We start from the raw sequence: 27,551 nt of genomic DNA on the forward strand, positions 1-27,551 counted from the left end.
TAGCTGTCTTCCACCCTTAGGAAGGAAAGCCCTCCCACAGCACACCCGCAGGCCCTGCTCCATGGCCACTCCAGCCAAGTACTCCCTGCCCCCGTGTGGTGGACAGAGGGGCCAGTGACAAGACCCAGATGGTGTCAGGTCACATCCAGGTGGCCTAACAGGACCCTGCCCAGTGCCCCCAGGGCCCATTTGCAGAGTGCAGGGTATGGGAACAGGGTGGGGTCTGGATGGAGGACAGACCACATGGACAGAGGACAACAGCATTGCGATCAGCACACAGGGAACAGCGCCTGCTGTGTGTCCCTGTTCTCATGGGCTGGCGATGGGTCCCTTGAGGGCCCTCCTGCCACCCTGCCCACGTGCCATCGTCTAGGTGGGCAGGGTCCATCCACCTGGCTGAGGAACCACACCCCAGTCCTCCCACAGCTCTCTCCACGAGGCCCTGGAGCATCAGCCTCGCTGTGAGTCCCCCAGGAATGTGGGTTTCCAGCGCGCCCAGAGGCACTGAGGCAGCTGCAGGGGTGGTCTGTTGACCCTCTGTGACCCTCTGTCATCACTGCCGACCCACTGCACTCACAGCTTGGGGACAGCTGCTCAGGGTGGGCTCAGGAGAAACACCTGGCCATGGAGAGAGATTCAACCCAGAGACACTGCAGGGACAAGAAAAGCCTGGCTCAGGGCTGCCAAGAACAGCTGTGTGGGCTGCTCACTGCGTAAGGACACCCAGCCATGGGGGAGAAGGCAAGGGCTGGAACAAACCCACACACCCGAGAAGGGAGGAGGCAGGGCTCCGCTCTCCTTCACACTCGCTCACAGAGCCAGAAGGACCAAGTGAGACTCCTGGACCTCCCTGTCCAAGCCTGGTGCCAGAAGGTACCATGTTTGCCCTGGGAAGGCAGGCATGAGCTGCTGTGGCATTGCTCATCCTTAGGCCATGTACCCCCAAACCTGTCCATCTGCCCATCTCCTAGCCCATTCATCTGCCCGCACAAACAACCAGCCAGCCAAACAGATAACCAGTCAACTAGTCACCCAGCTAGCCAGCCAACTAGTCAGCCAACTAACCAGCCAGCTAACCAGATAACTAATTAACCAGCCAGCCAGCCAGCATGCACCAAGTTCCTGTGAGCTGGCACTGCTCTGGGCAATGAACATTGGACGTGTGTCCCTACCCTCCTGGAGCCTACAGGAACTCTGTTTCCAGAGAGTACAAGAGGATGGCCAAGGTCTGCAGGATGGCAGCAGGCAGAGGGAAGCCCAGTGCATGTCCATCCAGCCCCAGCCGCCCTGAGAGAACTCCAAGAGGACCAGGCATGAGGTGCAGGGCCAAGGCAGGGTGGGGTCCAGGCACATGAAGGTCCACCCTTGACCGTGTCTGGCTGCCCATGGATACAGCCTCAGTGACAGGAGGTTTGTGGGTGGGGCATGACGCCAGGCTCCAGGGAGCTCCCTGGCCAGTGCCAAAGCCTCGCCCACCTCTCATGACAGGCACATTTGCCACCTGCTTGGTTTTGTGTGTGTGTGTGTGTGTGTGTGTGTGTGTGTGTGTGTGTGTGTTTGAGACAGGGTCTCACTATGTAGTTCAGGCTGGTCTTGAACTCACTGTGTACCCCAGGCTGGCCTCAAACTCACAACAATCCTCCTGCTTTAGCCTCCAGAGTGCTGGGATTACAGGCATGCGCCACCTCACCCAGACTGCTATCCGCCTGGGGAGCCACACTCCGGTTCCTCTGCACACGGGGAGCCCTCTCTGGGCCTGCAGTCTCTAGCCCCTCTCCACAGCCCCTGAAGATATCTGAGTTACCTTCAAGGCCACCGGTTCTTTCCCCTGCCCTGGAGGCCTGGCTAGGTTGGCCTCCTGTCCACCTCTCACCCAGCCCCACACAGGGAGGGAGGCTGAGCAGTTTTGGTCCAGATGGGGGCCCTGCTTTCTCCACAGGTCACAGAAAGGCCTGCATCGTCACAGGTCCTAAGGAAGTAGCTGAAGGGGCAAGGGAAGAAGAGAGTGGCCATAGCTTGGGCTTCAGTGAGCCTGCGTCTCAGCCCAGTTTCTGAGGCCTGGGATCATTCTTGACCTCAGGGGTCCTGAAATGTACTCTCGGGCCAGCAGCTTCAGCCTGGGCTGCTGGATAGCACCTGGGCTTACAGGGCTGTGGAAGCGGGTCTAGGAACAGGACAGGCCCTGAGTGCCGGCCATCTACTGCAGGCAGGGACCAGGCGCTAAGGCAGCCAGGATCCCAGGTCTCCCTGGCCCTGGGCCATGCAGGTCTGGGGGTGCACAAGGCTAAGGTCCTAGGACAAGGGAGCTAGTGGGGTGGGAAAAACTGTGGAGGGAGGTGGGAGCAACACACCAGGGATTCCAGACAGACCAGAGATCACAAGTCCTCCAGAGAGAGCAGCCTGCAGAGCTCTGAACCTGTGTCTGAGTCGCAACCCCAGTCCACAGGCCAAAGTGCCTCAGGTGGGCAGTGACCCAGGCCACACCCACCGCTAGCAGCCTCATCTACCACATACTGTCTCCAGGCTCATACTTCCTTGGTAGGACCTGGAAGGATATAAAACCATGGCAGGCTGACATGCTACCAAAACCTCTGGGTGTGCAGAGGAGGCAGCTGGAGTCTAGCTCCTGGGGTTGAGGACTGAGCCTTGTCTTACTGCCTAGCAGCAGGACTAGGGTGCATCCTGGCCAGGGTAATGGAAGGCCCCATATCAGTCCCTGACTGAATTCTGTATGTAAATTCACCCCAGGACTGTCAGCTGCCAGTTAACCCACACTATTCCCAATGCCAGGAAGTGTCAGAGGGAGGAATGTGGGGGGATGTTCCCCACCCCTCCCCTTGTCCAATCTCAAGCCCCGCCCCCATCTCCAGACTCCACCCCAGCCTCTCTCCAGGTCCAGCCCCTAGCCCTATCCCTAGACCCCACCCTACACCTCTCCCAAAGCCCCACCCACATTCTCTGGCTGGGGCCCAGAGTCAGGGCCACACAGGAGGCAGGTAGCTCTACTCTTAACTCAGGGCCCTGGGGAGTGTGCCGCTGAGAAGAGGGAGGGGAACCACCAGTGTCCTCTCCTCACAGAAGTCAGCAAGCCCAGGGCCACAGACTGCAGTGCACAACAGGCACAGGGACGTGGGGAGACCGCGCTCAGACTCAACTCAGTCTGTGCCCTGCACCATGGGGGCACACACAAGGCCTCCCTGGCCCAGAGTCCTGTGTACAAAGGGAGCCAAGACACAACAGGACAGCAGGGATGATGATTCTGAGGCAGTGGGCAACGTGAACAGCTGGAGTCACAGAAAGGGTCCTACCCAGGCAGACACTGCCCAAGTCACCAGCTCAGCCTGTGGCCTACCACAGCCCACCCAGCCCTGCACAGGCCTGCGAGCCAGCGTGGGTAGGGCTGCAGTTCCCTCAGACCCGCCAGGCCCAGGACAGCCTGCATCCACGGGGCGATCTTACCCCTAGAGCACAGGCCTGCTGAGACCCAACACAGTCCACAGCATGGTCACCCTTCACCCAGCTCAGCTCCTCAGCAGGAAGACCTGCTGTCCAGTGCCTGGGCCCAGACCCTTGCCAGCTCTGGAGGTGACACCTCCACCCAGCGGCCCGCACTGACCCTGACTCGTGGGTGATGGCAGGGCTGTGAGCTGGCTGCTGAGAGGCTGGTTGCTGCCCCCACTCACAGCCATATCATCCCCAGCTCTGCCTACTTCCCTGTATGCTCAGAGCTCCTAGGGCTGGGGCTCTACTTTCAGGCCCTGGCCTCCCCAAGACTTCATCTGTCACAGGGTTGTAGTCTATGCCCTCCTGGGAAGCTCTCAGTGCCTCCAGGCCTGGCCACCCTGACCCTGGGCGCTAGCCTTTCCACACGTCCATCAGTTCCCAGCCTGCTCTTCCCATGGTGCTAACCTAGGCCCATGCAGTCCCCTGCCCGCCTCAGAGCTGGGCCTGGGTGTCACCTGGCTAGGGCAGGGACAGACCCACACCCATGGGATCTGAGTCCTCCAGCTCAGCCTCTTTCTCACCACACTGAGCTCCCATGAGCCGGAAAAGCACTTTCCTGTTGACTAAAGTACTGTCCACAGCACTCCAGTCATCTGCAGGCAGGGCCTCCATTCACTGGTCAGCGCTAGCCTGACTTGTGCTGGGGTCAGTGCCAACCACATGTGTATCTGCCAAGTTCATGTGTCTCTCCCCAGTGTGAGCTTGGACAGGAAGTAGCACAGCCCAGCACGGCCTCAGGGGACAGTCTCCATCTGCAGACAGGTGGGGGACATGCCTGGGAAGGGCACAGACAGGCCAGCCCTGGCAAAGGGGCTTTGCATAGACGCTGTAGGCTTGCAAAGAAGACTGCGCCTTGAGATGGGTGCCTGATGGGGATCCCGGTTTCCCCAGTGCCAACCAGGCTGCCTGCCCAACCTGGGCTCCTCTACACACTGGGAAGAGAACTGGGGCACCTCTCCACATCCATAGATGGACTGTGGTCATGCCAGAGTTCCCACTGCATGGAGGGGTGGGCCCTGTGCTGTCCACACGGAGACCAGGCTGTAGAGCCTGCGGAGGAGAAACACCTCTCAAAGCAGGACTGCAGGTGAAGTGGGTATAGCTGCGGACAGGACCTCGGTGCCAGCCAAGCACCTGTTCCTGTCCATGGCTCTGTTCCGGTCAGCGTAAGCTCCACTCCTTCCAGAAACCCTGGTTGGGTCTGTGGTGTCCCCCAAGGCCATGGTCTGAAGGTCTGCTCCCCAGTGTGTGTGCTACTGGGAGGGGGTGGACCCTTTAGGAAATGGGGCCTAGAGGAAGCTAGTTTTCTTTTTTTTTTTTTTTTTTTTTTGCGGTACCGGAACATTGAACTCATGACCTTGCGCTTGCCAGGCAGGCGCTTATGCCACTGAGCTATATCCCCAGCCCAGGAAGCTAGTTTTCAAGGAATGTGCCCTTGAGGGGATATTGGGACTCTGGCCCCTTCTTGTTTCTCTTGTTGCTTCCCAGCTGCATTAGGTGCAGATTTCCTCTTTGAGCTCTCATCATGACAAGCCAAGATCAGTCTGTTCTCTGTATGATCACAGGTCCTTTGTCACAGTGATGCAAAGCTTAGAACAGACTGCTTGTTGGTTTCCATTACACATTAGACTGTGAAAGCCCAGCAGGCCAGGCTGTCACCTACCCCTACCTGGTACTGGAAGACAGTGAGGAGAAGCTCAGGCAGTGTTAAGATGACCAGTATTCCCAGAGTCAGCAGTATCAGAGACCAAGCTGCTGTCCCAAATGCAGCCACCCTCTTAAGCTGCTTATCATTCTATTGGGCTTCAGATGGGTGGATGGAGAGATGGGTGAATGACAGGCTGATGATGGATGAACAGATGGGCAGATGGACAGATAGGTGGATGAATGGTTGGATGGATATCCATAGGCAGATGAATTAATGGATGGTGCATGAGCAGAAGGGTGGATGGACAGATGGGTGAGTGGATGGGCAGATGGATGGCTAGGTGGGTTGGTGGAAGGATGGGTAGGTAGATGGTGAACAGATAAGTGGGTGGATGGGTATCTGTAGGTAGATGGATGAATCAATCGGTGGATAGATGATGGATGAATAGAAGAGTGGATGGATCAGGCTGGGTGTAGTGACACACACTTGTATTCCCAGCACTTGGGAGGCTGAAGCAGGAGGACTGCCGTGGGTTTGAGGCCAGCCTGCGCTACAAAGTGAGTTCAAGGCCAGCCTCAGCTGCATAGGGAGATCCTGACTCAAAAAGACCAATAAATAAATAAATAAATAAATAAATAAATAAATAAATAAATAAATAAATAAAAATTTGAAAAAGAGTAGTAGATGGATGGATGGGTGGGTGGGAGAATGAATGGGTGATGGACCGATAGGTATGTGGACGGATGGATGAGTTAGTGGAAAGATGGGCAGGTAGATGGTGGACAGATGGAAAGGTGAAAAATGGGTAGGTGGATACCCATGGTGGATGGGTAGATACATGGCCAGGTAGATGGATGGGTAAGTAATAAATAGGTGGGTAGAAAGATGGGTAGGTAGATGGTGGGTGGACATTTGGGTGGATGATGGATACCCGTGGTGGATGGACAGAGGTGGATGGGTGGGTAGGTAAAGGATGGATACCCATTGTTGGACATGGACAAGTGGATATGGAAGGATAGACAAGGGACAGGTAGGTAGGACACACAGCTGGATAGGTGAATACATGCACGGGTGGACAGATGGACTGATGGAGATGGACAACAGATGAGTGAGGGATACTGGGTGAGTTGAGGGTACTACCCTAGGATGTGTCACCACACATCTGTCAATACGCAGTGACACCAAGCGCCTGCGTGTCTCTGACACCCAGCCTGTGTAGGCCTGCATGCTGGGGCAGGGGTGCGAGCCACACCTGCATCCTGCAGAGCCATGCCAACACGGACTCTGGCCATGTGTGCCACTAGATGTGAAGCTGGATTCTCTGGGTTGAGTCAGTTTTGCTCAGTTGGTGTCCCTGTCACTGATAGACTATTGACACCTCTCATGCTCTGGGACTGCTGGAGGAATTCCAAGTGCAGCGTGAGGCTGAACAAGCTGTCCTCAACACTGCAGGTGCCTGGAGCTGGGGTCAGGTGGGCAGGGCCTAGGAGTGCCCAATGCACTTAAGAAATTCAGCCCAGTTGACCCTTTCATCTGGATCCATTATGTTTGTTCTCTCACAGAATTTGTCTGTTCTATCAGGCTGACTTTATTGGAGAATCCACCCCTTTCACACCTGTAGCATCCGTGTGCCTGGCAGTTTGTTTTCTCTGCACACCTAGCTAGGAATTTCTCCACTTGATGTTAGGAACAACTCTGGCTCTGGGCACTTTATGCTGGTGTGTTTCCACACAGTGATCCTGCCCCTCCTCTAGTCTGCGTCTTCCTTCCCTGGACTCCAGTGGAGCTTCAGGCACTTGCTTTAGACCTCCCCTCACCTCTTTCACAGAAGCACTTAAAGCTGCAGGGTTCCCTCTGAGCACTGCCCTACCTGCACCCCACACATTTTCACGCAGCATCCATTATCTTCTCGTTAAATCTGTTCACAGGGAGATTTATGAGGAAGCCAGGGACCTACAGTATGTGCTGGGTGGGAGGCAGCAAAGCGATTTCTAACTTTTGGCCCCATCATCTGTGCACACCCAAGGTTCACCCCCAAGCTGGGGAGACAGAAAGTACACAAGGGCATGCTGGGTGCACATGCTCAGTGCATCAGCCCACCGAGGAGCTGGACTGGAGAGAGCACCAACCACACAAGCCCAGGATGGCAGGGGACATGGACAGGGACTCACAGGGCTCCCGGCCGTTCCAAGCTGTTTGGTCACCAGATCATGAAACCCTGCCGCTGTCACTTTCAGGGCAGCTCCCCAAGACTCAGCACAAAGCCAAAGAACCTAAAAGCAGCTCACTGGTAACTTGCAAGCTGATCATGTTGGAAGTGACACTATTTTTTGATGATGAGAATTCAAATAAGATACATGAGCATTTTACTTTTTGGGTGCAACCTGCAGAAGGCTCATAGCCGTTTATGGCTCAGACACTGTTCCTGCCAGTGGCTGCTCACACTCAGGGCCACTCTGGAGCCTGAAGGACACTGCCCACTCCCCTCAGGCCTGCCAGGGGACAACTCCTTGCCAAATTCTGGCCTAATGGCAGGGAGGTTGCTGAGTGTTCCTCCAGCCCCTTGGCTGCCAGGATGCCACCTGCCGGAGGCACCTACCTGTCCCTATGGGATCTGGTGCCAGAGACCAGCCTCTGCCCTCAGCCAGCCACAGGGACTGAACCAGGCTCTGCCACTCTGATAGGGGGAAGACACCAGCTGGCCAGGGCAGTCTACACAGCTGCTTAGTCCCTCCAGGGAACCCTCCCTGCCTCACACTCAGAGAAGCCACTGTGCCCAGCCTAGCCTGGCCCTTAGGCCCTCAGGAACCTCCCCTTCCACTTCCAGGCACCTCTCCAAGTTACCCCCTCACAGTGGGTCCCTGGCATGCATATGATCTCCAGCTAGAAGAGGGTCAGGGAGGCAGGCTCTGCTGATGTGGCACACTGGGGCATCTGTGGGGCAAACAGGTTTGCGTCCTCCTGGGCAGCTTCCTTGCACAGGAGTAGGACTTGGGCCTGACCTCCAGGGCCTGCTGGAAGCCACGTGAAGCTGGACACACCTGTACCTCCAGAGGCCCAAGCAGGCACACGCATGCACACATGTGCACACGCACACTCACGCGTGCAGACCCCAGGGAAAGACCAGGCTGGCTGTGGGAGAATGTGCTGTGATTCAGGTACCAACCAAGGCCCACTGCAGGGCCTGCTTCACTTCCCAGAGGCACAATAAACTGCCTGAGTCACTTTCTAGGAGCTACCCTGGACCTACTGAACACTCCATGAAGCTCACCCTTCTTGTCTAGGGCTCAGCAGGCACCAACTGGCTTCTCAGCTTGCTCCCCACTCCACAGCAGTGCCGAGTGGGCATAGGAGACTCCAGCAGAAGAGGCTGGCGGCCGATGGCTTGTGTGCTACCCTTCTCTCGAGGTTCATTAGCCAGGCTGTGCCGCAGGATGACCACAGACACCCCGGACTAATTCCACACCCTGCAGCTGCAAGACCCAAGCCTACATCCCAGGCAGGACACCCTCGGCCCCCAGCTCAAGCAAGATAAGAGCTGTATTCTGTAGTCACCAGGCGGGTCATGAACAGAACAATTAGCCACCAGCACTTGAGAATTGCCAAACCCACAGGAAAACCTGGCACTCTATGTTCTCCCAAGGATGAGGCCCCAGGATTTGGCACACAGTCCATTGAGGCTGGCAGGGGATGTGGGGATGGAGGCCAGGCTGTGTGAGTGCCTCAGTCAGTGTCCAGCGGAGACCACCCTGCTCTTGGCCACAAGGACCCAGGGAACCCCACTAGGCTAGCTACTACAGCCTCTGCCCTCTCTGCACTCACTGTCAGTGTGGCACCCCCCATGGTGACATGGCCAGCCCAGATAGGCCTAAGTTGCATAGCATCCCTGCCCAGTGGTCCCACAAGGACATGTGCACATGGAGGGCCCTCCAGCTCCTGCTCTCAGGGAGGGCCCTGGGAAGAGAGGGGCAGGCTGTGGTCTTTTTGAGTGGGCTACTGTCAGCCCCTGGCAACTCAGAGCAGCTGCAGGGACATCTGAGGGCAGTGCCAGCCACCAGAGGAACACTGAGCTTAAAATTATGGCAGGTGGCACACATCTGTAATCCCAACACTTGGGAGGCTGAGGTAGGATTGCTGTCAGTTCGAGGCCAGCCTAAAACGCATAGTGAGACTCTGCCTCAAAAAGATTTAAAAAAAAAAAAAAAAAAAGATTATGGCAAGATCAGCACTTTCCCCAAACTGCTTCCAAACGTGCAGTCTAGCTTGGGCACATCCAGGGCCAGGGGCTAGGATTTGAACTGTAGGTCCTCTGGTCCATGTCCCCATCCTAGTCTCCCAGGAGCCCTTCCTCGACAGCCTACAGGGCACAGCAGGCCAGCAAGGTGGGCTCCCTGCTCCTCTGCTCAGGAATTAATGACCACAGCCAAGTCCAAATATGTAAAAACCACCTGTCAGAATCCATCACAGATACGTGCTTTCTGTTCAAATTACAAACGCTAGTGCGGTTATAAAAAATAATGGCATGGCATTTTTTTATTTTTTTCATCAGAAAAATAAGCCCCAAATTTTGGGAAGGCAGCCCTAGGTAAGCACCAGGAAGAGGCCTACTGGGGTGGGAGGGGCTCAGAGCTGCCAGGCTGAGCGAGGGCCATCAGGTGGTCCAGAGCTGGGAGGAAAAGGCTGGGCCAGTAGCCTGCCAAGACCTACAAGAGGAAGGGGTGATGTCCTTGCTCCCTCCCCCCATGCAGGGCTAGAACACAGGTGGTTGCACATCCCAGTGATTCCATGCCTGGGGCACCGGTAGGCACTTGGCCTCCGCCTGCTTACAGCCCAGGGACCCTCAGGTAGCCAGCGCAGCGATCTGGAAAGGCAGCTCTTTGTTCCTTCTCCCAGCCTTGGCTCCCTCGCTGGGCCCATTACTGCCAGGGCTGCCGAAGACCTGAGTATGGGGCTGCCCTGAGACTGGGGCCTGAGGTGGTGGCGAGGGACCCAGGGACAGCCCCACAGTGCAGTCTGTCTGAGTGCTATCAAGTCAGGCAGAACACTGCCCTGGGTGAGCACAGACGAGGGAGGGAGGGGACTTTTAGGCCTGCCCTAGACCTCTATACCCTGCAGCTCCCTCTGGTCTGCAGGCCCTGAGAGCTGGCCTGTCAGTGCCCCCAGTGAGGTGGAGCCAGAGCCCTGAGTGGTAAGGTGGCAGGCCCAGGGTTACCACTCTTGCATCCCTCCTGCAGCCTTAGGACCCCCAAGCAGGTACCACCATCACCCAACTGCAGAGAAGGAAGGGACCATGAGCTGAAGCCTGGCCAGCCAGGTGGACCAGCCCACCACCAGGCTGTGCTGCTAGGGCAGAGAAGGCACACCAGCCAGACAGGTCCAAGGTCAGCAAGGCCTGGGCTGGCCCCCGTCACCTGTTCCCAGGCACCAGGCACACATCATGTACAGGCACACATGCATACCTTCCTGAACAACACACACACATGCACACTCACTCACGCACAACTGCACACGTGCACGGAGACTCAGAGATGCAGAGACAGTGTTGGCAATTTAGAGGCACAGAGAGAGACACTGAGGTCCCAACAGGCTCCAGTCCCAAGGACTATGTACCCTCTCCTGGGGGTGTGTACATCACGGAGTGGCACACACTGAGGGGTCACCGTGACACCAGTGGGCGGAGGGCATGTGGAGTGGTGGGAAGACACAGGTTCATCTTCCTCCTGGCACAACAGGCCTTGGCCTGATCACTGCACAGTAGGGACTCCGGCCCCTGGCTGAGCCTCAGTTTTCAACAGCTATCAGCCAGGCTGTCTGGAGAAGGCCTCAGGCCAGTCCAGCAGTCCCTAGAGCCCTGCTCACACACCCCATGGGCAGCTGACAAACACCCAGAGGGTACCTGTGGGCATCAGGCTCCAGGGCTCACGGATGGGGCCTGGCGGGCCACACCTGGGGCAGAGGATCGGGTCCACCGTGACCTCAGGGGCTGGCAGGGACGGCCCAGGGCCAGGAGAGAGACTTGGGGCTGACGAGCTGGCACTAGATCCAGCAGGGACCTCCTCGGCTGGCTCAGGGACCCCAGGAGAGGCCGGCGGGGTGGGCCTGGCTGCCCCAGAAGTGAGGGGCGCTCAGGGATAGGAAGCAATGGTTGGGGCTTGCAGGACTGGCTTGAACCCAGAAGGGATGGCAGCGGCTGGCAGGGCTTCTCTGGGCCCAGAAGGGGCCGCTTGGGCAAGCGGAGTGGCTCTGGGCCCATGAGGGGCCGCTTCAGTTGCTGTGACTGTCCAGGGCCCAACAGGGGAGGCTTGGGGGGGCCGGTTTGTTTAGGAGCTTTAACTAACTGCTGGGGCTGCCTGAGACCTAGCAGAGACCGCCGGGGCCGGCTGGGCTGGCCCAGGAGAGACCTGCGGGGTTGGCTGTGCTGACACGGGGATAGGAGTGCCCGCCGGGGGCAGCAGCACTGGCACGAGAGGGAGCTGGAGGGCCGGCGGCGTGGTCGCAGGGTGAGGAGTGACCGTGGGGGCTGACAGCGTGGGCAGTAGGCTAGCAGGGACCGCAGTGCCCGGCAGCACTGTCCAGAGGCAGCCCTACGAGGCTGGCCAGGGAGACAGGGAGTAGTCCATGATCGCAGGGAGCGGCAGCAGTGCCACAGAGACCGCAGGGGCCGGCAGAGGTGACATGGGGCCAGGAAGGACCGCAGGGGCCGGCAGAGGTGACATGGGGCCAGGAGGGACCGCAGTGGCCGGCAGCAGTGCCATGGGGCCAAGAGGGACCGCAGCGGTCGACAGCGGTGCCATGGGACCAGGACGGACCTCAGGCGCTGGCAGCGCTGCCGCGGGGCTGGGAATGCCCAAAGTGGCCTGCGGGGCTGGGCCAGGCGAGGCCGCTGGGCCTGGCAGAGCTGATCTGGGACTGGAAGCAGCTGCTGGGGCTGGCGGTGCTGACTGGGGCCCAGAAGTGACCTCCGGGGCCGGCAGGGCTGTCTCAGGCCCAGAAGTGACCGCTGGGGCTGGCTGCGCTGAGCGGGGGGTGGCCGCTGGGGCTGGCAGGACTGCCCGGGCTCCGGGGATGCCCGACGGGGTTGGCAGCGCTGACACGGGGCTGGGAGGGGCCCCTGGGGCTGGCTGGGCTGGCTGGGCTGGTGCTGCTGCTGGTGCTGGGCCGGGCCGTTCTGGTGCCAGGGGTTGGCTGGGAGCGGCCCCCCTTCTGGGGAGCACACCTGCATGGAAGAAAGAGCACGTGTCCACCTGGGCAGGTGCCTGTGGACCCCCCTCCAGCCCAGGCCCCGGAGGCATGCTGCTCCCACCAGAGCCCAGTTCCCAAGGAGCTCAAGGCGAGTCTGCAACACTGAGAAAAGCCTCTCTGAAGGAAGGGGCAAGCCCAGGTCCCCAGAAGGAGCACAACTGTAGCTGAGCTGGGAGCCTGAACAAACCCATGCCCAGGGTTGCCCTGGCCCAGCCTCCACTTGTCTAACAGCCCTCCAGGCCTTGGTCTTGGCTGTGACCCCACCCAGGCACAAAGGCCATGGGGCAGGCATCCCCGTCCCCGGACCCTTCCTTGCATCTGGACCACCAACCACAGCGCTGTGGCTGGCACAACCCCTCCCCCTTGCCGCAGTCTAACACACAGCATTGTGTGCACAGCAGTTGAGCGCGCAGTGGGGGGCTTGGCTCCCAACTCATCACAGACACACTGGACACCAGGGTCGGCGGAGCCTGACAGACGCAGCAGCGGGAAACGGGGCCAGCCTATCAGCTTGGCACTGCCCTCCGCCCCCTAGCCCTGCAATCCTGTGGCCCTGGAAAGGCCTGCACCTCTGTGAACCAGCCTGGCCTGCCTGCCTGCTTCCATCACATGTGCCCTGTACCCTGCACCCAACACCCAGCAACGATGGAGAACGTTGGCAGGCTGGCCTGGATGCCACAGGTGGTGTCCAGGTGCTGGCGTGGTCCCAGGGCAGACCCTGCTGCTCACCTGCTTGGAGGGCTGTAGCGGGACCTTCCTGGTCCCTCCATCACAGGCGGGCTCCAAGTCCTGCCCAGGGCTGCTGGCTTCTAGTGGCTGCCTGCTCACACTGGGCTCTGCAGACGGGCAGTTTTCTGTCTCCCGGGGCTTCTTGATGAGGCGACGCTCCCATTTCTCCTTTCGCTCATGAGGCTTCAGGGCCATGTCCTTCTGCAGGGAAAAAAGTGAAGACCATCAAAGGGTGGAGACACTCTGATGGAAGACACCTATTTTAAGACGGCTGACCCTTGCATCTGGACATTGCCTACTTGGAGGTGGTGCCCCGAGCAGACTCATAGGCTGGGGTCACTCTCCGAGAAGGTGTCTTCATCCCGGGAAGGCCCGATCTCAGGGGCGTGGACAGGGAAGATGGCTGGTGAGGAGAGGGCCCATCATCACTGGGGCCCCAGGAACACAGCATAGGCCAAATCTCAGCCTACTGTAGAGGCTCCCACAAACCGCAGCAGAAAGGAAGCATGAAGCTTTCTGGTCCCCGGTAGACTGGGGCTATTATCAACACATTATGACGTGGGGCCAGGGACTGCAGTAGCCTTATCCAGGTGACACTTGCACATCCATCGAAGTAACCCCCTGGTGACATCTCATTCCCACAGAAACTATTCCCTCCAGATGACTTCACATTCCCAGGAAATAATCCGCAGGTGACAAGTCATTCTCACAGGAAGTAATCCCCAAATGACACCTTCACGTTCACAGGGAGTAATCCTCAGGTGACACCTTCACATTCACAGGAAGTAACCCCCAGGTAACACCTCATTCCCACAGGAAATAACCCTCCAGGTGATACTGATACCCCACAGGAAGTACCCTCCCGGGATATCTCATCCTTCCGAAAGTACTCCCAAGTAACATCCTCACATCCCACAGCCATGGGTTTGGGAGGGAAACCCTTGCCATGCCTGTACTTGGGGCTATCAAACCTGAGTCACCCCACAGGCCGCTCATGATCCTCCTGGCCTTTCCTGGGGCACCTCGTCAGCAGCCCACCTTGAGTCCTTCAGGATACCTGTGCATCTGAGCCCATGAAACAACCTAGCCTCGGGGCTGGGGATTTAGCTCAGCGGCAAAGCGCCTACCTGGCAAGTGGAAGGTCGTGAGTTCGGTTCCCGGTACCGGAGAAAAACCAAAACCAAAACCAAAACCAAAAAAAAAAAAAAAACAACCACCACCTAGCCTCCTGTTCTGCCTGTGGGTTCTGGCAGTTACTGACTCTGGGGTTCCCTGCTTCTGCATTCAGTAACTAGTAGTTGGCCAGCACTATGGGAGGCTGAGGCAGAAGGATCACAAGTTTGACCTCAGTCTGGACAACTTAGGGAAACCCTGTCTCAAAAAAAGAGAGAAAACGTGGGATGGGGACATGGCTCAGTGTAGGAAAAAAACCCCCAAAAGATAAAGAATGAGAGAATGAAAGCACAGCAGTGTGGCTGCAGGCACAGTGACCAGTGCAGGAGACAGAAGTACACACAGTTTAACCTCCATAGAAGGCAGCAGCAGTGGGAGTCTGAGGAGCATCGGGTGGGAGGGCCGTCCAACCTGTCCTCAGAGGGCAGCTGGTCCTATCTCACCTGTCCACATGCTGTCGCACCCAGAGTACACGGCTTCCTGCTGCACCCGTGGGGTGGGGCCTGTTGCCATTGGCCCCTGAGCTCTGGGGGTAGGGTCCCACCCTCGAGCAGGGCTTGCTCCACAACCGGCTCTCCCTGACCTACACAGGGCCATGTGCCTCACTGCTCAGGGCCTTTTCCACCTGGCATAGCAGGTTGACCTGGGACTACCTCTGCACAAGGGTGTCAGGCTGCCGCTGAGGACAGAGCTACTTGTGAGGCATGTGACCAAGTGTGCATGAAGCCAGGGGTCAATATTCATGAACAGGACCCAAAAGACCATGCTGCCCCACAGGCCCTGGCTGGGCCAGTGTTCTTCCTGTGTGCAGATGGCGGGAGCAGGCAGGCTATCCCAGGACCTGCGGGCTCTCACCACTGTCCACACACGACTGCTAAGATGCATGTGCCAGCAGTGCACAGTCTGAACTTACCACATTTTCTGTAAACCTAGTTTGGTACTTCATTACTATGAAAGAAATGAACACAGGTTGCCACCACCCCTCTGCCCATGTCCCTGCCTCCACACCACTCCTGCAAGATTCCCTCTGTCCACCCTGACCTATCCCAAGTAGAGCAGCTGCCAGGTCCCTGTCCTCAGGCTTCCTGGACCTTGTGTCTGTCCCTGGCCCCAGTTCTGAGCCTCTTCCCTGGTGTACTCAAAGCCCCTGCAGCAACACCGACACAGCCCTCCAGGAGCCCTGACCGCACCCAACGCAGCCACCCTGCCACCAGGAGGGCAACTCTTGGGGCTGCAGGCAAGCCCCAGCAGGACACTCCACGGCCACCCTGTGGGGTCCACACTGAAGCTTAGAGAGGCTGTACAGCCCTTCCAGCCAGGCCTGGCAGCAGCAGTGAGGTCATCGATGACTTCCCCTCTCATCCCCCAGGGCCAGCAGCCTGCCCACACAGGTGCCAGGGCTCTACAGGACAGGGGCACTGACAACGGAATGAACTAGAGCCCCTAGCTGGGAGCCTGGAGTGAGCAGTAAGCTCTGCACTCACTGCCAGCACCAGGCCTGTGTCAGGCCTGCTGAGTGCTCCACAGATACCACCCATCCAGCCCACACACAGCCCCAGGACATGAGCTGTGACTGCTCCTGGCTGAGCACAGAAACCCACACACAGATTGCCCTCAGTGACAGTCTGAAGCCTGCATCCTCCGGCCCCAGCCATCTCCCAGCCGGGCCCAGCATCTCCTACCACCACCACAGCAAGAGGCCACCACAGTGAGGCCGGACTGGGAGAGCCTGGGGAGCCTGAGGCCAGGGCTGTGGGAGCCTCTGCAGGGCGCTGCACCCCCAGATCCCTGCCCCAGAACCCAGCCTCACAGTGATGCCTGGACTTCATGTCCCTCCCCCATGTGGAGTGCCATGGGGCTGGGCACACACTGCCATGAAACCGCCATGGTATTTTCCAACAGTGTTTTTACGTGACAGCTTTTCAGCTCTCCTAAATGTTATTGCTATGCAGCACCAATAAAATTTCTAACTGCTACAGTAAAGCAACCAGAGAGAGAAAAGTGATTATGACTTGACAAACTCAGTCCAGGTGTCCTTCCTAGAGCAAGGCTGCTGGTCCTCACTCTGGCCCAGCAGCTCAGCCCATCCCTCTGGCCAGGAAGGTGCCCCTCGCTCTCTGGACCACATATGGCCTCCCCTCTAGTCGCCAGGCCTGAGACTGCACCCTTGAAGGGCAGGGAGGCCTGGGGCAGGGCACGTGCCCCATGTGACAACCACAGCAACTGCAGGGCCGGGCTTGGAGCCAGAGGGCACTTCTGGATGGGGTAGGAGGCTGCGCACAGGCTGACGCTGCCAGTCTCCTGGTCTCGTGGCTCTCGGTTGACAGTGTCTCTGCCATTCCTAGATTGCAAGCCTCAGCCTCTGCCCCTCACAACCTGGAGCAGGGAGCCCACAGCTTTCTCTGACAGTGCTCACCTGGCCCAATCCATCCCTGAGTACCTTGCAGTGTCCTCCAAGACTCGTGCGCAACTGCCCTGGAGCTTCAGTGTGGCGGTCCCTGCCCTGGCATCCATAAAGCCTACACATTCACATACTCTCTGGGATGTAGTCTGTCCCACCAGTGGGATCCTGTAGGCCACACCCCAACAGGGAGACCCAAGGGCAAATCCTGGTGAGGGGTGGCATCTAAGCATCCCTGTAGCTAAGAAGGCTGGACATGCTCTCCTTGTGCATGCCCACACAGCAATAATACTCCTTTGTGGCCCTGCCAAGTGCATCCAACATCAATTGGCTGTTATTGGCTGCCTGATTTCTTCTTTTCTTTCTTTCTTCTAACCCCCATGAGGTGCACACGAAAGATGTGTCCTCCTAGGCTCTGCCAACACTCACTGCCCCAGAAGCCTCTGGACTGTGCCTGGCTGCATCTTCAGGCCCTCAGAGTGCTCCTGCTGGCCCAGGGTATGTGTTTTCACCACCTATCATGTGCTGGCCTCAGACTTCCGTGTGGGTCGTATGCTGCCAGTGTGCTGGCTTGGGAGTAGGGGACAGCACCAGGAGGCCAAAGTGTGCAGTTGGCCTACCTGTCTAACCAGGCACCTCTGCATGCTGCCACGGGGTTCTATGAGAAGACCTGCACCGTGCCTGGTACTGTCTGGGCACAGGTGTTACCTGGAGACAGAGCTGTACCCTGCGGCTGGACAAGGGGCTGGCAGCGAAAGGAACTTTTGAGAGCAGCAGTGTTGCCCTTGGAGGGAGGGCCACAGTGGGTAAGAGGACAGCAGCAGGGTGATAGGTTAGCCCAAGGCCACCTGCCTGGGTCTGTACCAAGTTACTGCCTAGCCCCATGACCCTGGCTGACTGATGACCATGTCTCGCCCACAACAGTGGCTGACAGTTGTGAAGACAATTTCCACAACACAGCCAGAGTCTAGTGGTGTTTTGTCCTTCTAGCTCCGATCTACTAACCCATCAGCTGCAGACCACAGTCAGATGTAGCCTGTGGTCTTGTTCTTCAACAACAGAACTGTCTGTTAACAGGGCCCCTTTAGATGGCTGCGAGTGCTGTGGAACCAGGGCCACACAGGAAGGGAGCTGGCCCAGGGTAGCAGTTTACCAGAAAGGTGGTGCCAGTGGGTGGGAGCCAAGCCCACACTCTGTGGGATGCCTTGGGGCCAGGCTGTGGCATCAGGTGGCATCATGCAGCCCGCTGTGGCTATTCTCTAACGAACATATAGGCTTTGTGTGTCCTGTGTACACGTAAGTGCTTCCACAGTTAAAAAGGAGGAAGAGAGAAGGGTGCTAGATTTAGATGAAGGCCATGGCTGGGAGCCAGGTAGTGGACTCCAGCCAGGCCAGGCTGTTGCAGAGGGGCAGGGCTGGGGTCTGCACAGACTGTGCCAGCTGAGACCAAGTGGGTGGGCAGGAGGAAGAAAAGGGGCTGTGGGCCAGACCTCCAGGACAGGCCTAGCCCTCTACACATGGCCTAGGCTGGCTCCAAGGCACCAGGAGACTGGGCAAAAGGGTCCCTCGGTGACCTCTGCCAGTGCTGTTGGGAGACGGTCCCCTTGCCTTGGCAGGGATGAGCTAGTGAGCCCATCTGCCCCCGAGCCTGCAGACTCCATGTGGGAGGAAGGCTTAGGGCAGATTTCTGTCCCTCCCCAGCACAGCTGCTGCTCAGCTGTCACCCAGGGTGGGCAACCCCGCCTGCCAAAGCCAGTCAAGGTCACTGAAGCCACAAGCCCAGGGTGGAAAAGAACATGGGTACTCAAGTGCCAAGCTAGCCCCTGCCTGTTCAGCCACTGCTACCAGCTGGCATGGATTGGGACACCTAGCCCTGCAGGACCCAGGACCAGCCTGTGTAGGGTAGGGGTCAGCTCAGCAGGAGAGAAGCCAAAACAAGGGTGGGGAGGTACTAAGGGACCAAGAGCCCCTGAGCATGCTCATCGGAGACCCTCTACCCAGCACAAGGGAGCAGGTGCACTATGGAAACTGAGGCCCACAGTAGGCACAGGCTGTCCAAGACCTAACCCCACATCTGGCCAGAGCCTACATGCTTTCCAGTTGTGCCTGGCTGACAGGGAGGGCTCCGTCCCATGAGCAGGGAGGTGACTGCCTTGCGCTGCATGCACAAAGGCCCAACGCAGGCACAGGCAGGGCCAGAAACAGGGTTCCAGTGGTCTAGGAAGAACGTTTGTTTGTTCCAGGATGACAGGAAGCCCCTGGGGGTCAGCGTTAGGGAGCACAAGGGATCTGAGAGCCAAGTCTATCCCACCTCTCTGGGACAACGGCTCTATGCGCTGCCGGAGAGGAGTCTGGAGGAGGACAGCCCAAGGACAGCAGGTCACCAAGGGGGCTGCCATGACCACCACTCTAGGGCCACCCTCCTTGCCTACTCTGCCACATGGCTCCTGGGGACAGGCATGTGGCAGTGCCAGCCTGGAGAACATTATAACCCTGAGCGTGGGGTGGGTTGGGGAGGGGCAGGCTTATGTGCGCAACCGAGAGTGAGGCCCGTGGACGTGGGGAGCAGCCAGGGCCAAGGCCAGGACCTGGGAGAACAGAGGCAGATGAGGCCAGAGCAGCCCTGAGTGTCCCTGAGGCATTCTGGCCTTCACCAGGGCTAAGCGCTACATGCAAGAAGGTGTGGGGCAGGGTGGAGTGGGGCCCAAGGAAGAAGCCCTGCCTTCCAGCATGCCCTGGGCTGAGTTCCAGTCCTGCCTGCCACTCACCAGCCGCGCAGGCCTAGAAAGTGCCTTACTCAGTACCTCAGTTTCCCCATCTGTGTGATAGAGACAACACAGCCCTCACTATGTGGCTACCACAGTAGTACACACGAAGTCCTGGAACTGCCTGGCACTCAGGAAACACCGATCCCATCTCTCCTGCTTCTGACAAGCAGCCCCTGAACGACTGGCTCACTTAAGTCAAAGGCTCTGGGAATAAGGCCAGGGCTTTGAGCAGTAGGGTCCAGGTCTTGACACACAGTTGCTCTGCTCCTCTAGCCACTCAGCCAACACCAGGTTCTCGTGAGAATCTGCCTAGTGCGGTGCGTGGCTCCACCACTGGCCCCCAGGGGCCGGGCCATGAATATGACCGTGTGCCCTGGTCACTCACCCACAAGCAGCCCAAGGGACAGTTCCTGCCCCCCTGAAACTGACGCGGCTCCTCTAAGTAAAAACTGGAGCCAGGGTTGCCAAGGCTCCTGCCACCTGGAGAGGCCAGGCTCTGCCAGGGTCCACTAGCACACATGTTCACGACGTGTATGCACATGCTGCAGCCAAAAAGACACCCCAGACCACAGCTTTGAGGGTGCAGATCTGCCTATCCCCACACCCAGCTCTCCTAGAAACCACACAGAAGCCTCCTGGAGGGCCGGATGAAGCCAGCACGTCCCTGACCCATTCTTCTTTCACCACCTGGACTGAGCAGGATTCCTCAAAGCATCATTTCCTGAATGTTTGAGATCTCAGCTCCTAAAGGAGGGGCCCTGGATGCCCTTGGGTCCACCCACCTTCCCCAGACACTCCCTTGCCTGCACACTTTGCCTGTCCTCCCTGGCTAGGGCCCGGCACTCTCCTCTCCATGCTGGGCTCCCACCTCAGCCTGAGTACCTCCCCAGAAGCCCGCCAACCTCCATGACAGCCCCTCACTGCTCTCCTGATGTTCCCAGGTGATGGGCACATGGGTGTATCTCCCAGGGCTGGCCCAGGGCCTGATATGTAGCCAATACTCCATAAAGGCTTAAGCAGGGAATGGGACCCAGGTCAGAGCTCCACGCTGGCCAGGCTGTCTCAGGCACAGCAAGATATGGGCAGCATGGCAGAAATCTGGGTGTGAGCAGGTAGCTGCCCCAAGAAGGTATCCTTAGGGAACATGAGAGATGGCAGGTCCCCTGTCACACCTGGTGGGGAAGCAGACTGAAGAGGAGGGTCTGACAGAAAGGAGTGGGCCTGGCCTGGGCAGTATCAAGCCCTCCGCCTCTTTAGTGTCCTGCAGATCCACCAAGTCAGGCTCTCCCAAGCTGAGGATCTAACACCTGGCCTTAGAGGTGGTAAAGCAGAAGGTGGGTAGAGCCCACCTTGCTCTCCTTGCTGGGCTGGAGATGCACCCTGTCTCCAGCATCAAGGGTGCCAGAGGGCTTCCCAAGATCAAGAGGAGAGGGCAACAGGCAGGGGTGACCATTCACACCTGTGGAAGGCAAAGCCCCCATGTGTGACTGTGTGACTGTGCGCTGTGTCCACAGGGGGTCCTTGTGGCTGTTGCCCTACCAGAATGTTCTGAGCAGGGCCACATCCTCCACACACCCTGCTCCTGCTGCCCAGCCCTGTCAGTCTTCATGACACCTACAATAATGTGTCATCCACACTCTATCCACAGGGGTCCAGGGAGTAGAAGGCCCAGCTCAACCTGAGGTAGCCCGCCAGAGTGGGAGGGTGGCCCTTCCAGCCCAGCCTTAGGCCTGGATTCTGGCCTAGGGTTACCTGTAGCACAGCGATAGGAGCAAGTAGCCTAGGAATATCGAAGCCGGTGAGTTCCTAAAATGTGCAGGAGATGAGGGCGAGGGAGGTGCAAGTGGGGCCAGGCTGGAGGAGTGCCAAGGCAGACAGCCCAAGCGGAGGCAACGCCTGGGGCCACAGGGACTGGTGGGCTGGGCTCCTAGACACCTATGACCCCAGGCTGTGTCTGCCTTGGGCCTCAGCACATGGAGAAGTTCTTGCCCCAGCTCACAGGTCCCCTCCTCAAGGGCCTCTGGACCCTGTCTAGTACTCTGTCCCTGACTTGCTGAGTCACCTCCTTCCTGCTCCCAGCCAGGGGTCCAGGCCAGTTCCTCACTGTCTGTGGCCCACCTTAAGCCACGCTTACTAACTGGTCACCAGCTGCCAGGGCTGGATACCACGACCTGAAGATTCTGTCCTCAGCCCCTTGAGGAAGCACATGATTCTTGTGCCACTTCATTCCAAAATACAGGAGCAATGGAAATGTTCTCTCCATCTCCAAGTCCCTGAAATGCAGTTAGCCCAACAAGACAGCATGGGCTGCCCTTACCAGGATGTGGCGGCAAACCTCCAGCTACAACAAGCAGTCTGCAGACTCCAGCACAAGGCCAAGCACAGTGCTCGAGGGCCAGGGCCAGTGACAGTACACAACAGCTCTGTGGCCAGGTCCCAGGAGTGGAGCCCAGGCAGATGCTTCCTGCAGGAGAAGCTGCACATCAGGGCTGGGGAACAGTAGGGAGAGAAGGGATGCAGATGTCCACGCACAGAGCCATCCACCCCAACCCCCTACCTTCCATCCCTGCTCTGGAACAGTTACAATACAATGAGCACCAAAACGGAACTGTGGCATAGCAGGGAGCTCAGCAGTGTGAGGGTTCCTCACGGAAGACAGAAAAATCCACCAGAAACCTCAGAAAATCACCCCACTGCCACCAACAGGCAGGATAAGGGCTTCCTCCTGGGAACCACCACCAATTACAAAACAAAGTGAAACAAAATTTCTACCAGTGTAACAAATCAGAGAACAGTAAATACTGGAAACCTCATCAGCTAACAGAGCAGCTCCGAGTATCCAGGGTGGCAACCTTCTGCAGAGGAGCAGCCTATGCTCAGGAGATCCCGGTCTACACTTCTGTAGCAGGAGAGAGGCATCTGTGACCAAGACTCATCCTTAGAGGACACAAGCAGAGTGGAGTGGCTTGCTGGGAGACAGGGCCAGACAGGAAGCCCTGGGGCAGGTGGCCAGGCTTGCTGCTGGGCACTTCTGGCTAAGGCACAGGACACCAAGGAGGACCCTTCCAGAGAAGCCCAGGGTGAAGACTGCCCAGCAAGAGTGGAGGACCTGGGCACAGAGATGTGGGTGCAGGAAGGACCTGGAAGATCTGGAAGCCAGGGCCAAGAGGTGAAGGCACCAAAGGTGAAGAGGCACAGGAGCAGGGGCCCCAGAGCCACAGGGGGCCAGTCAAGGCAGCCCACATGTGCACACTGACACAGGTCGATGGACCAGGCATTACTTCCATGTCCTGTGTTGTCTACCTCTTTGGAAGGATCAGCTTCATTCCACCACCTTGAGACTCTCTGGGAGGAACAAAGTCAACACTGCCTCTAGACAGCCCAATATATCCCAGGGCAGATGCCAGGACAGGTCTCAGTACTGCAGGTAAAGCACTTACCCTATTCAGACCTCAGTTGCCCCACCTGAAGAGCAAGAGGCAGTGAGGAGGAGGTACTCTGGGAAGGAGGCTCAGACTCCCAAATAGAACATACTTTAGCCCCCATTCCTGTCCCTCTAGGATGGAGGACCAGGCCCAAGAATAGGACCAAAGTAGACGTTCAAAGTAACATCATCACTCCTGATGTGGACAGTGCTGGATGGGCCACATCCTAGCTCCTGACATACCTGGTAACACCTCCACCCGGACCCTCGTGCCCTGGAGCCCTGAACTGTGTTGTAAAGCCCCACCTGGCCCACTAGGGCTCATGGAGTCCACTGAGTTGAACTCCAGGACCTGGCCCAGGGTGGAAACCCCAGCGGCACCTGAGACCCTGCACTCCCACTTGGGCTAACACTGTGTGGGAGCCCTATCTGCTGCTGGGATGGGCTCAGCTCCTCTAACACTAACCAAACCTTATCCTGGAGCTTTGGAAGGTCAGCATGGTGGCTGTCACTGTTTCCCTTTCCATCTTTATCCCCTTCTGGGACAATCCACAGGTAAGAAAAAGAACTGTCCTACATAGATGGTATGCCTGTGTCTGGCTACAACTCTTAACTGTAGCCACAGAAGTGGCCCCCTACTTCTGTGTAGACAGCATACCCATATCTGGCTATGTCTCTACTGTGAGGAATGACACCTTGTCTGTGTAGATGGCACACCTGTGTCTCCAATTGGAGACACTGGATGTCTCCAATGTGAGGAACACACCCCCTTCTGTGTAGATGGCACACCTATGACTGGCCACACCTCTGCTGTGAGCAACACGTCCCCTTCTGTGTAGACAGCGCACCTGTCTGGCTATGTCTACACCGTGAAGAACAGCACCCACACATACCATGTAGATGGCACCCCTGTAACTGGCTATGTCTCCAATGTGAGGAACGATTCCCTTCTGTGTAGATGGCACACCTGGGTCAGCTTATGTCTCCACTGTGAGAAACACGCTCCTTTCTGTGTAAAGAGCACACTTGTGTCTGTATTTCCACTGTGAGTAATGATTCCCTTTCTGTGTAGACAGCACAGCTCTGTCTGGCTAGGTCTATGCTGTGAGGAACACCCCTCACCCCCACTGTGTAGATGGCATACCTGTAATTGGCTATGTCTCCACTGAGAGGAACAAGTCCCTGCAATCTAAATGGCACACCTGGGTCTGGCTATGTTGCTACTGTGAGGATGGACTTCCTTCTATGTAGACAGCACACCTGGGTCTGGCCATGTCTCCAGAGCTCCAGAAAGACCTGATAACTATGGGAGAGTGAACTGCAGCAGAAACTCTGCAGCACCTATCTTTCTAGAGCTGGACTCTTAAAACAGGTAAAGCAATTTGCTGTACGAGACAGTCAAATTACATCAACAACAAAACCACCTATGGGTGCCAAGCCAGACATCTCCACCTGCACCTAGAGACAGAAGTGCCCAGCATGGCTGGCCCCAGCTGCGCAGTGTAGTCCTGTGGACTAGAGTCCTCCTGAGGCGGAAGGTGCAGGGCCATCCCTCTCCATGTGCATGTCTGCTCAGGAAGCCGGCCTTGGCTACCTCCGGGGGATACAGGGACCAGCACAACCTGTTCTGTGGCCTGAGGGCAGCTGCTTATATCAGACACACCACCGGACCCTGCTTGTGGCCCACATATCTCCGAGGCAGACAGGGCAGCTGACTCCTGCTCCTGACCACAGTACTGCCCTTGGGGGAGGGGCCCCAGTCACTGCTGATCAGTATGACTAGCCAGAGATATCACAGGGAACATGGGCAATGCAGAGCCAGCTCCCATGTTCCCTAAGTGTCCCTGCTTCCTTGGATCCTTAAGAGAAACAGAAAGCTGAAGGAGACTAGGTTCAGATCTGCAGAGCCCCTGCCCACTCAACCGTTCTGCATCCTTCAGCCCTGCCACAGACCTCTGCAGATTGTTAACAACTCTGCCCTCCTCAGCCAACCACCAGACAATCACCACCTCGAGTTTGGGGAGGAGCTGCTGCTCCCCCCAGGCACAAAAGAGGCAGGGACCACTTCCCTCCATGTGCGAGCACAGTTATGCAGGGGTGGAAGAGCTACTGGGGACAAAGGTATGGTACCCTCTTCTGCTTAAAAGATACACTTCACAAGTCTCCTTCTGCCACACCCACCACTGTGCCTCGCTTTACACAGGCTTGTCTGACACACATGCAATGTCGCTGACACTCCATGGGGACATGAAGGTGAAGGCGAGGCAGCTCCCAGGCCCGGGTAGACTGACTGTGAGTGAGCAGGCGGTGGGAGGGAGGGCAGCTCAGCCTCTGGGCTGGGTCCTGTGGACCCTGCACCTGGGATATGCCTCCCTGTGAGGGACCCATGGGGGCCTTCAGGGCAGTGAGCACACTTCAGACTGCAGGTTGGTGGCTGGCTCCCTGGCTCTGTACCTCACACTTGATGCACAGTGCCTCAGTGTTCCCATCTATGAAGTAGAGGCCACTGGCCTTCCTTGAGGTCACCTGAGTGAAGAATTCATGTCTGTACCAAAACGTGTAACAGATATTGTGAAATAGCAAGAAAATGTTCAAATGGCTAGGCGAACTACGGAGGGGGCGGGGGAAAGGAAGGAAGGGAAAATAAAAAACAAGAAAAGAAGGAAAAAATGGAAACAAAGCTTTTGTAAATAAGGAGGGGAGGAGGAGTTAATGGAGGACAGAGGAAGGGGGGGGAAGAGTCAAGATATATCACGTGCACGTGCAGGTACAAATTCCCTATGATGAATGTGATCATTATGTATACTTAAACTGTACCAATAAACTTAATTAAGAACAAAACAATTCATGTCTGTAAAGACAACTTGGCAGGCTTAACATTTACCAAGCCACTCACTACCATCAATGTTATGAAGTATCTAAACCCCAGGGGAAATCTAGTACGCTTCAGCAAGAAACACAAGCAACCCAGACCCTTCTGGGGAGATCTAGAGTCATGAGCTGCTGAGAACACTGTACTTTTCTAGGCAATCTCAGAAGGGCAGAGAGGTGACTAAGATCACCCCTACAGGCCCAGAAGTGTCAGGTGAGCCTCGTGGTGACCTCGCGGGGCTGGCCTAAATCAGCATAAGCCCCTAAACCACTGCCTGTGGCAGCCCAGAGGAAGGGAACAGGTGGAGCCTTGCACACAAGTGGGCTCTGCTAACCTCAGTGCACTGTGACCTCAGGCAGCAGCCGAGGCCCTCCCGCCCTCTGCCCAGGATACTGTCCATGTGAGCTCTACCCTGGGCACTGGGTATCCTGAAGGAGACACAGCAGACACAGTGCCTGCCACCAGTTGACATGCGTGAGGGGGCAAAAGCTGAGGGCAACCAGTCACAAGAGAGTCACACATGGGGATCACAGGCAGCAGAGCAGGTGAGCCTGAGGGCTGGGGAGAGGGGCTGACCTTTCAGCCAACTCCACAGTGATGACAGAATCACCATGTGGGGCAGAGGACAGAGTGAAGGGGGTGGCCAGGGCCGGGGTATCAGTTCCCCTCCTGGGCCAGGCAGATGAACAGACCTGGAGCACAGGGCAGCACCTGACAGCCTCACTCAGTGCAGGGGCTGGTACACAATGTGCTTGTAATTAGTGCTCAAGAAACTTCATGCCATCTCTGTCGTGAGACAGACCACCCTAGACTGTCCTCCTTGGCACAGAGACCCAGCACTCACCAATACTGGAGATGGGGCCACTGGAGCCTACCAAAGGTCTTCTCTGGGGACCGTGAGCCCAGAACCCACCTCAGACATCCCAATGTGCACAATGAAAAAAGCTGGGCACTATGGTGAGCTCAAGCTATGAGACCCTGTCCTGAGGTTATGTTTACCTACTATCCAGACAGAATGTAGCAAACCTGCCACCACACACCCAGGGCCATCCCTCACACCAGCGCCCGACCCAGAGGCTGCCAGCAGACCCCACTTCCCTTTTCCCAAAGCTCAGCTTCTAAGATGGGAGTCCCAGGCTATGGGTGCTGGCTGCGACCCAAAGTCCAGCAAAGGAGAACCCCTCAGAGGCAGTGCTGCGGGGGCTCACCTAGCTGGAGGTCTCTGAGTTCCTGGGACCATTCGCCCTCCTCACCCTCAGCACCTAGCCAGCCATTTCCACCCAGAAAGATATGATAGGGACAAAATTCCCTACCCATCTCTCATTTTCTCCTCTACTCACCTGCGTCCAGGCGAGAAGAGCAGTACTTGCTGTGTAAAACTGTCCGGGATAGCTCACCCAGACAGGCAATATTTTTTTGCCAACCTATTACCCTTGGGACGAATAGCCTTTACCAAGAAGTGTCACTCAGGGCTGACCCCTCTCTGCTCCAAGAGCCCCGAAGAGGAGGGCGATGGGGAAGAACTCAGTGTCCACGTTGTCGCCGCCTCCCAAACCCGGCACCACCCGCTACCCGGTCCTGGGCGTCGCACGCCGATCCCTCCCTCCGGGTCCCCACACGGCTGGGTCCGGGGTGTGGGTCCCCGGCGCCCACCCACCTCCAGCGCCTCCAGCGTGCTGAAGCTGGCGATGGCGAAGCCGTCGATGACCTCCTCCTCCTGCGAGCTGGACTCGCGGCGGCGGCGGCGCGGGGGGCGCGGGGGGGGCGCTCCGCGCAAGCCTGCGTTCTCC

The 27,551-nt window shown here is 57.6% G+C and overlaps 1 protein-coding gene across 6 annotated transcripts in view; it reads right to left on the reverse strand.

The window, feature by feature from the left end:
- Positions 1-27,551, reverse strand: part of Fbrsl1 (fibrosin-like 1) — a gene marked incomplete at its 3' end in the record, with an annotated part of 59,537 nt that overhangs the window by 31,423 nt on the left and 563 nt on the right. For all 6 annotated transcript variants that reach the window (XM_013503698.1, XM_013503700.1, XM_013503699.1 and 3 more), the window contains 2 exon segments: positions 13,124-13,324; positions 27,419-27,551. In XM_013503698.1, coding sequence (XP_013359152.1) covers positions 13,124-13,324; positions 27,419-27,551 — 334 coding nt within the window.

Source organism: Chinchilla lanigera, unplaced genomic scaffold, assembly GCF_000276665.1.
Source record: "Chinchilla lanigera isolate Chin_1 unplaced genomic scaffold, ChiLan1.0 scaffold00081, whole genome shotgun sequence".
Lineage (NCBI taxonomy): Eukaryota > Metazoa > Chordata > Mammalia > Rodentia > Chinchillidae > Chinchilla > Chinchilla lanigera.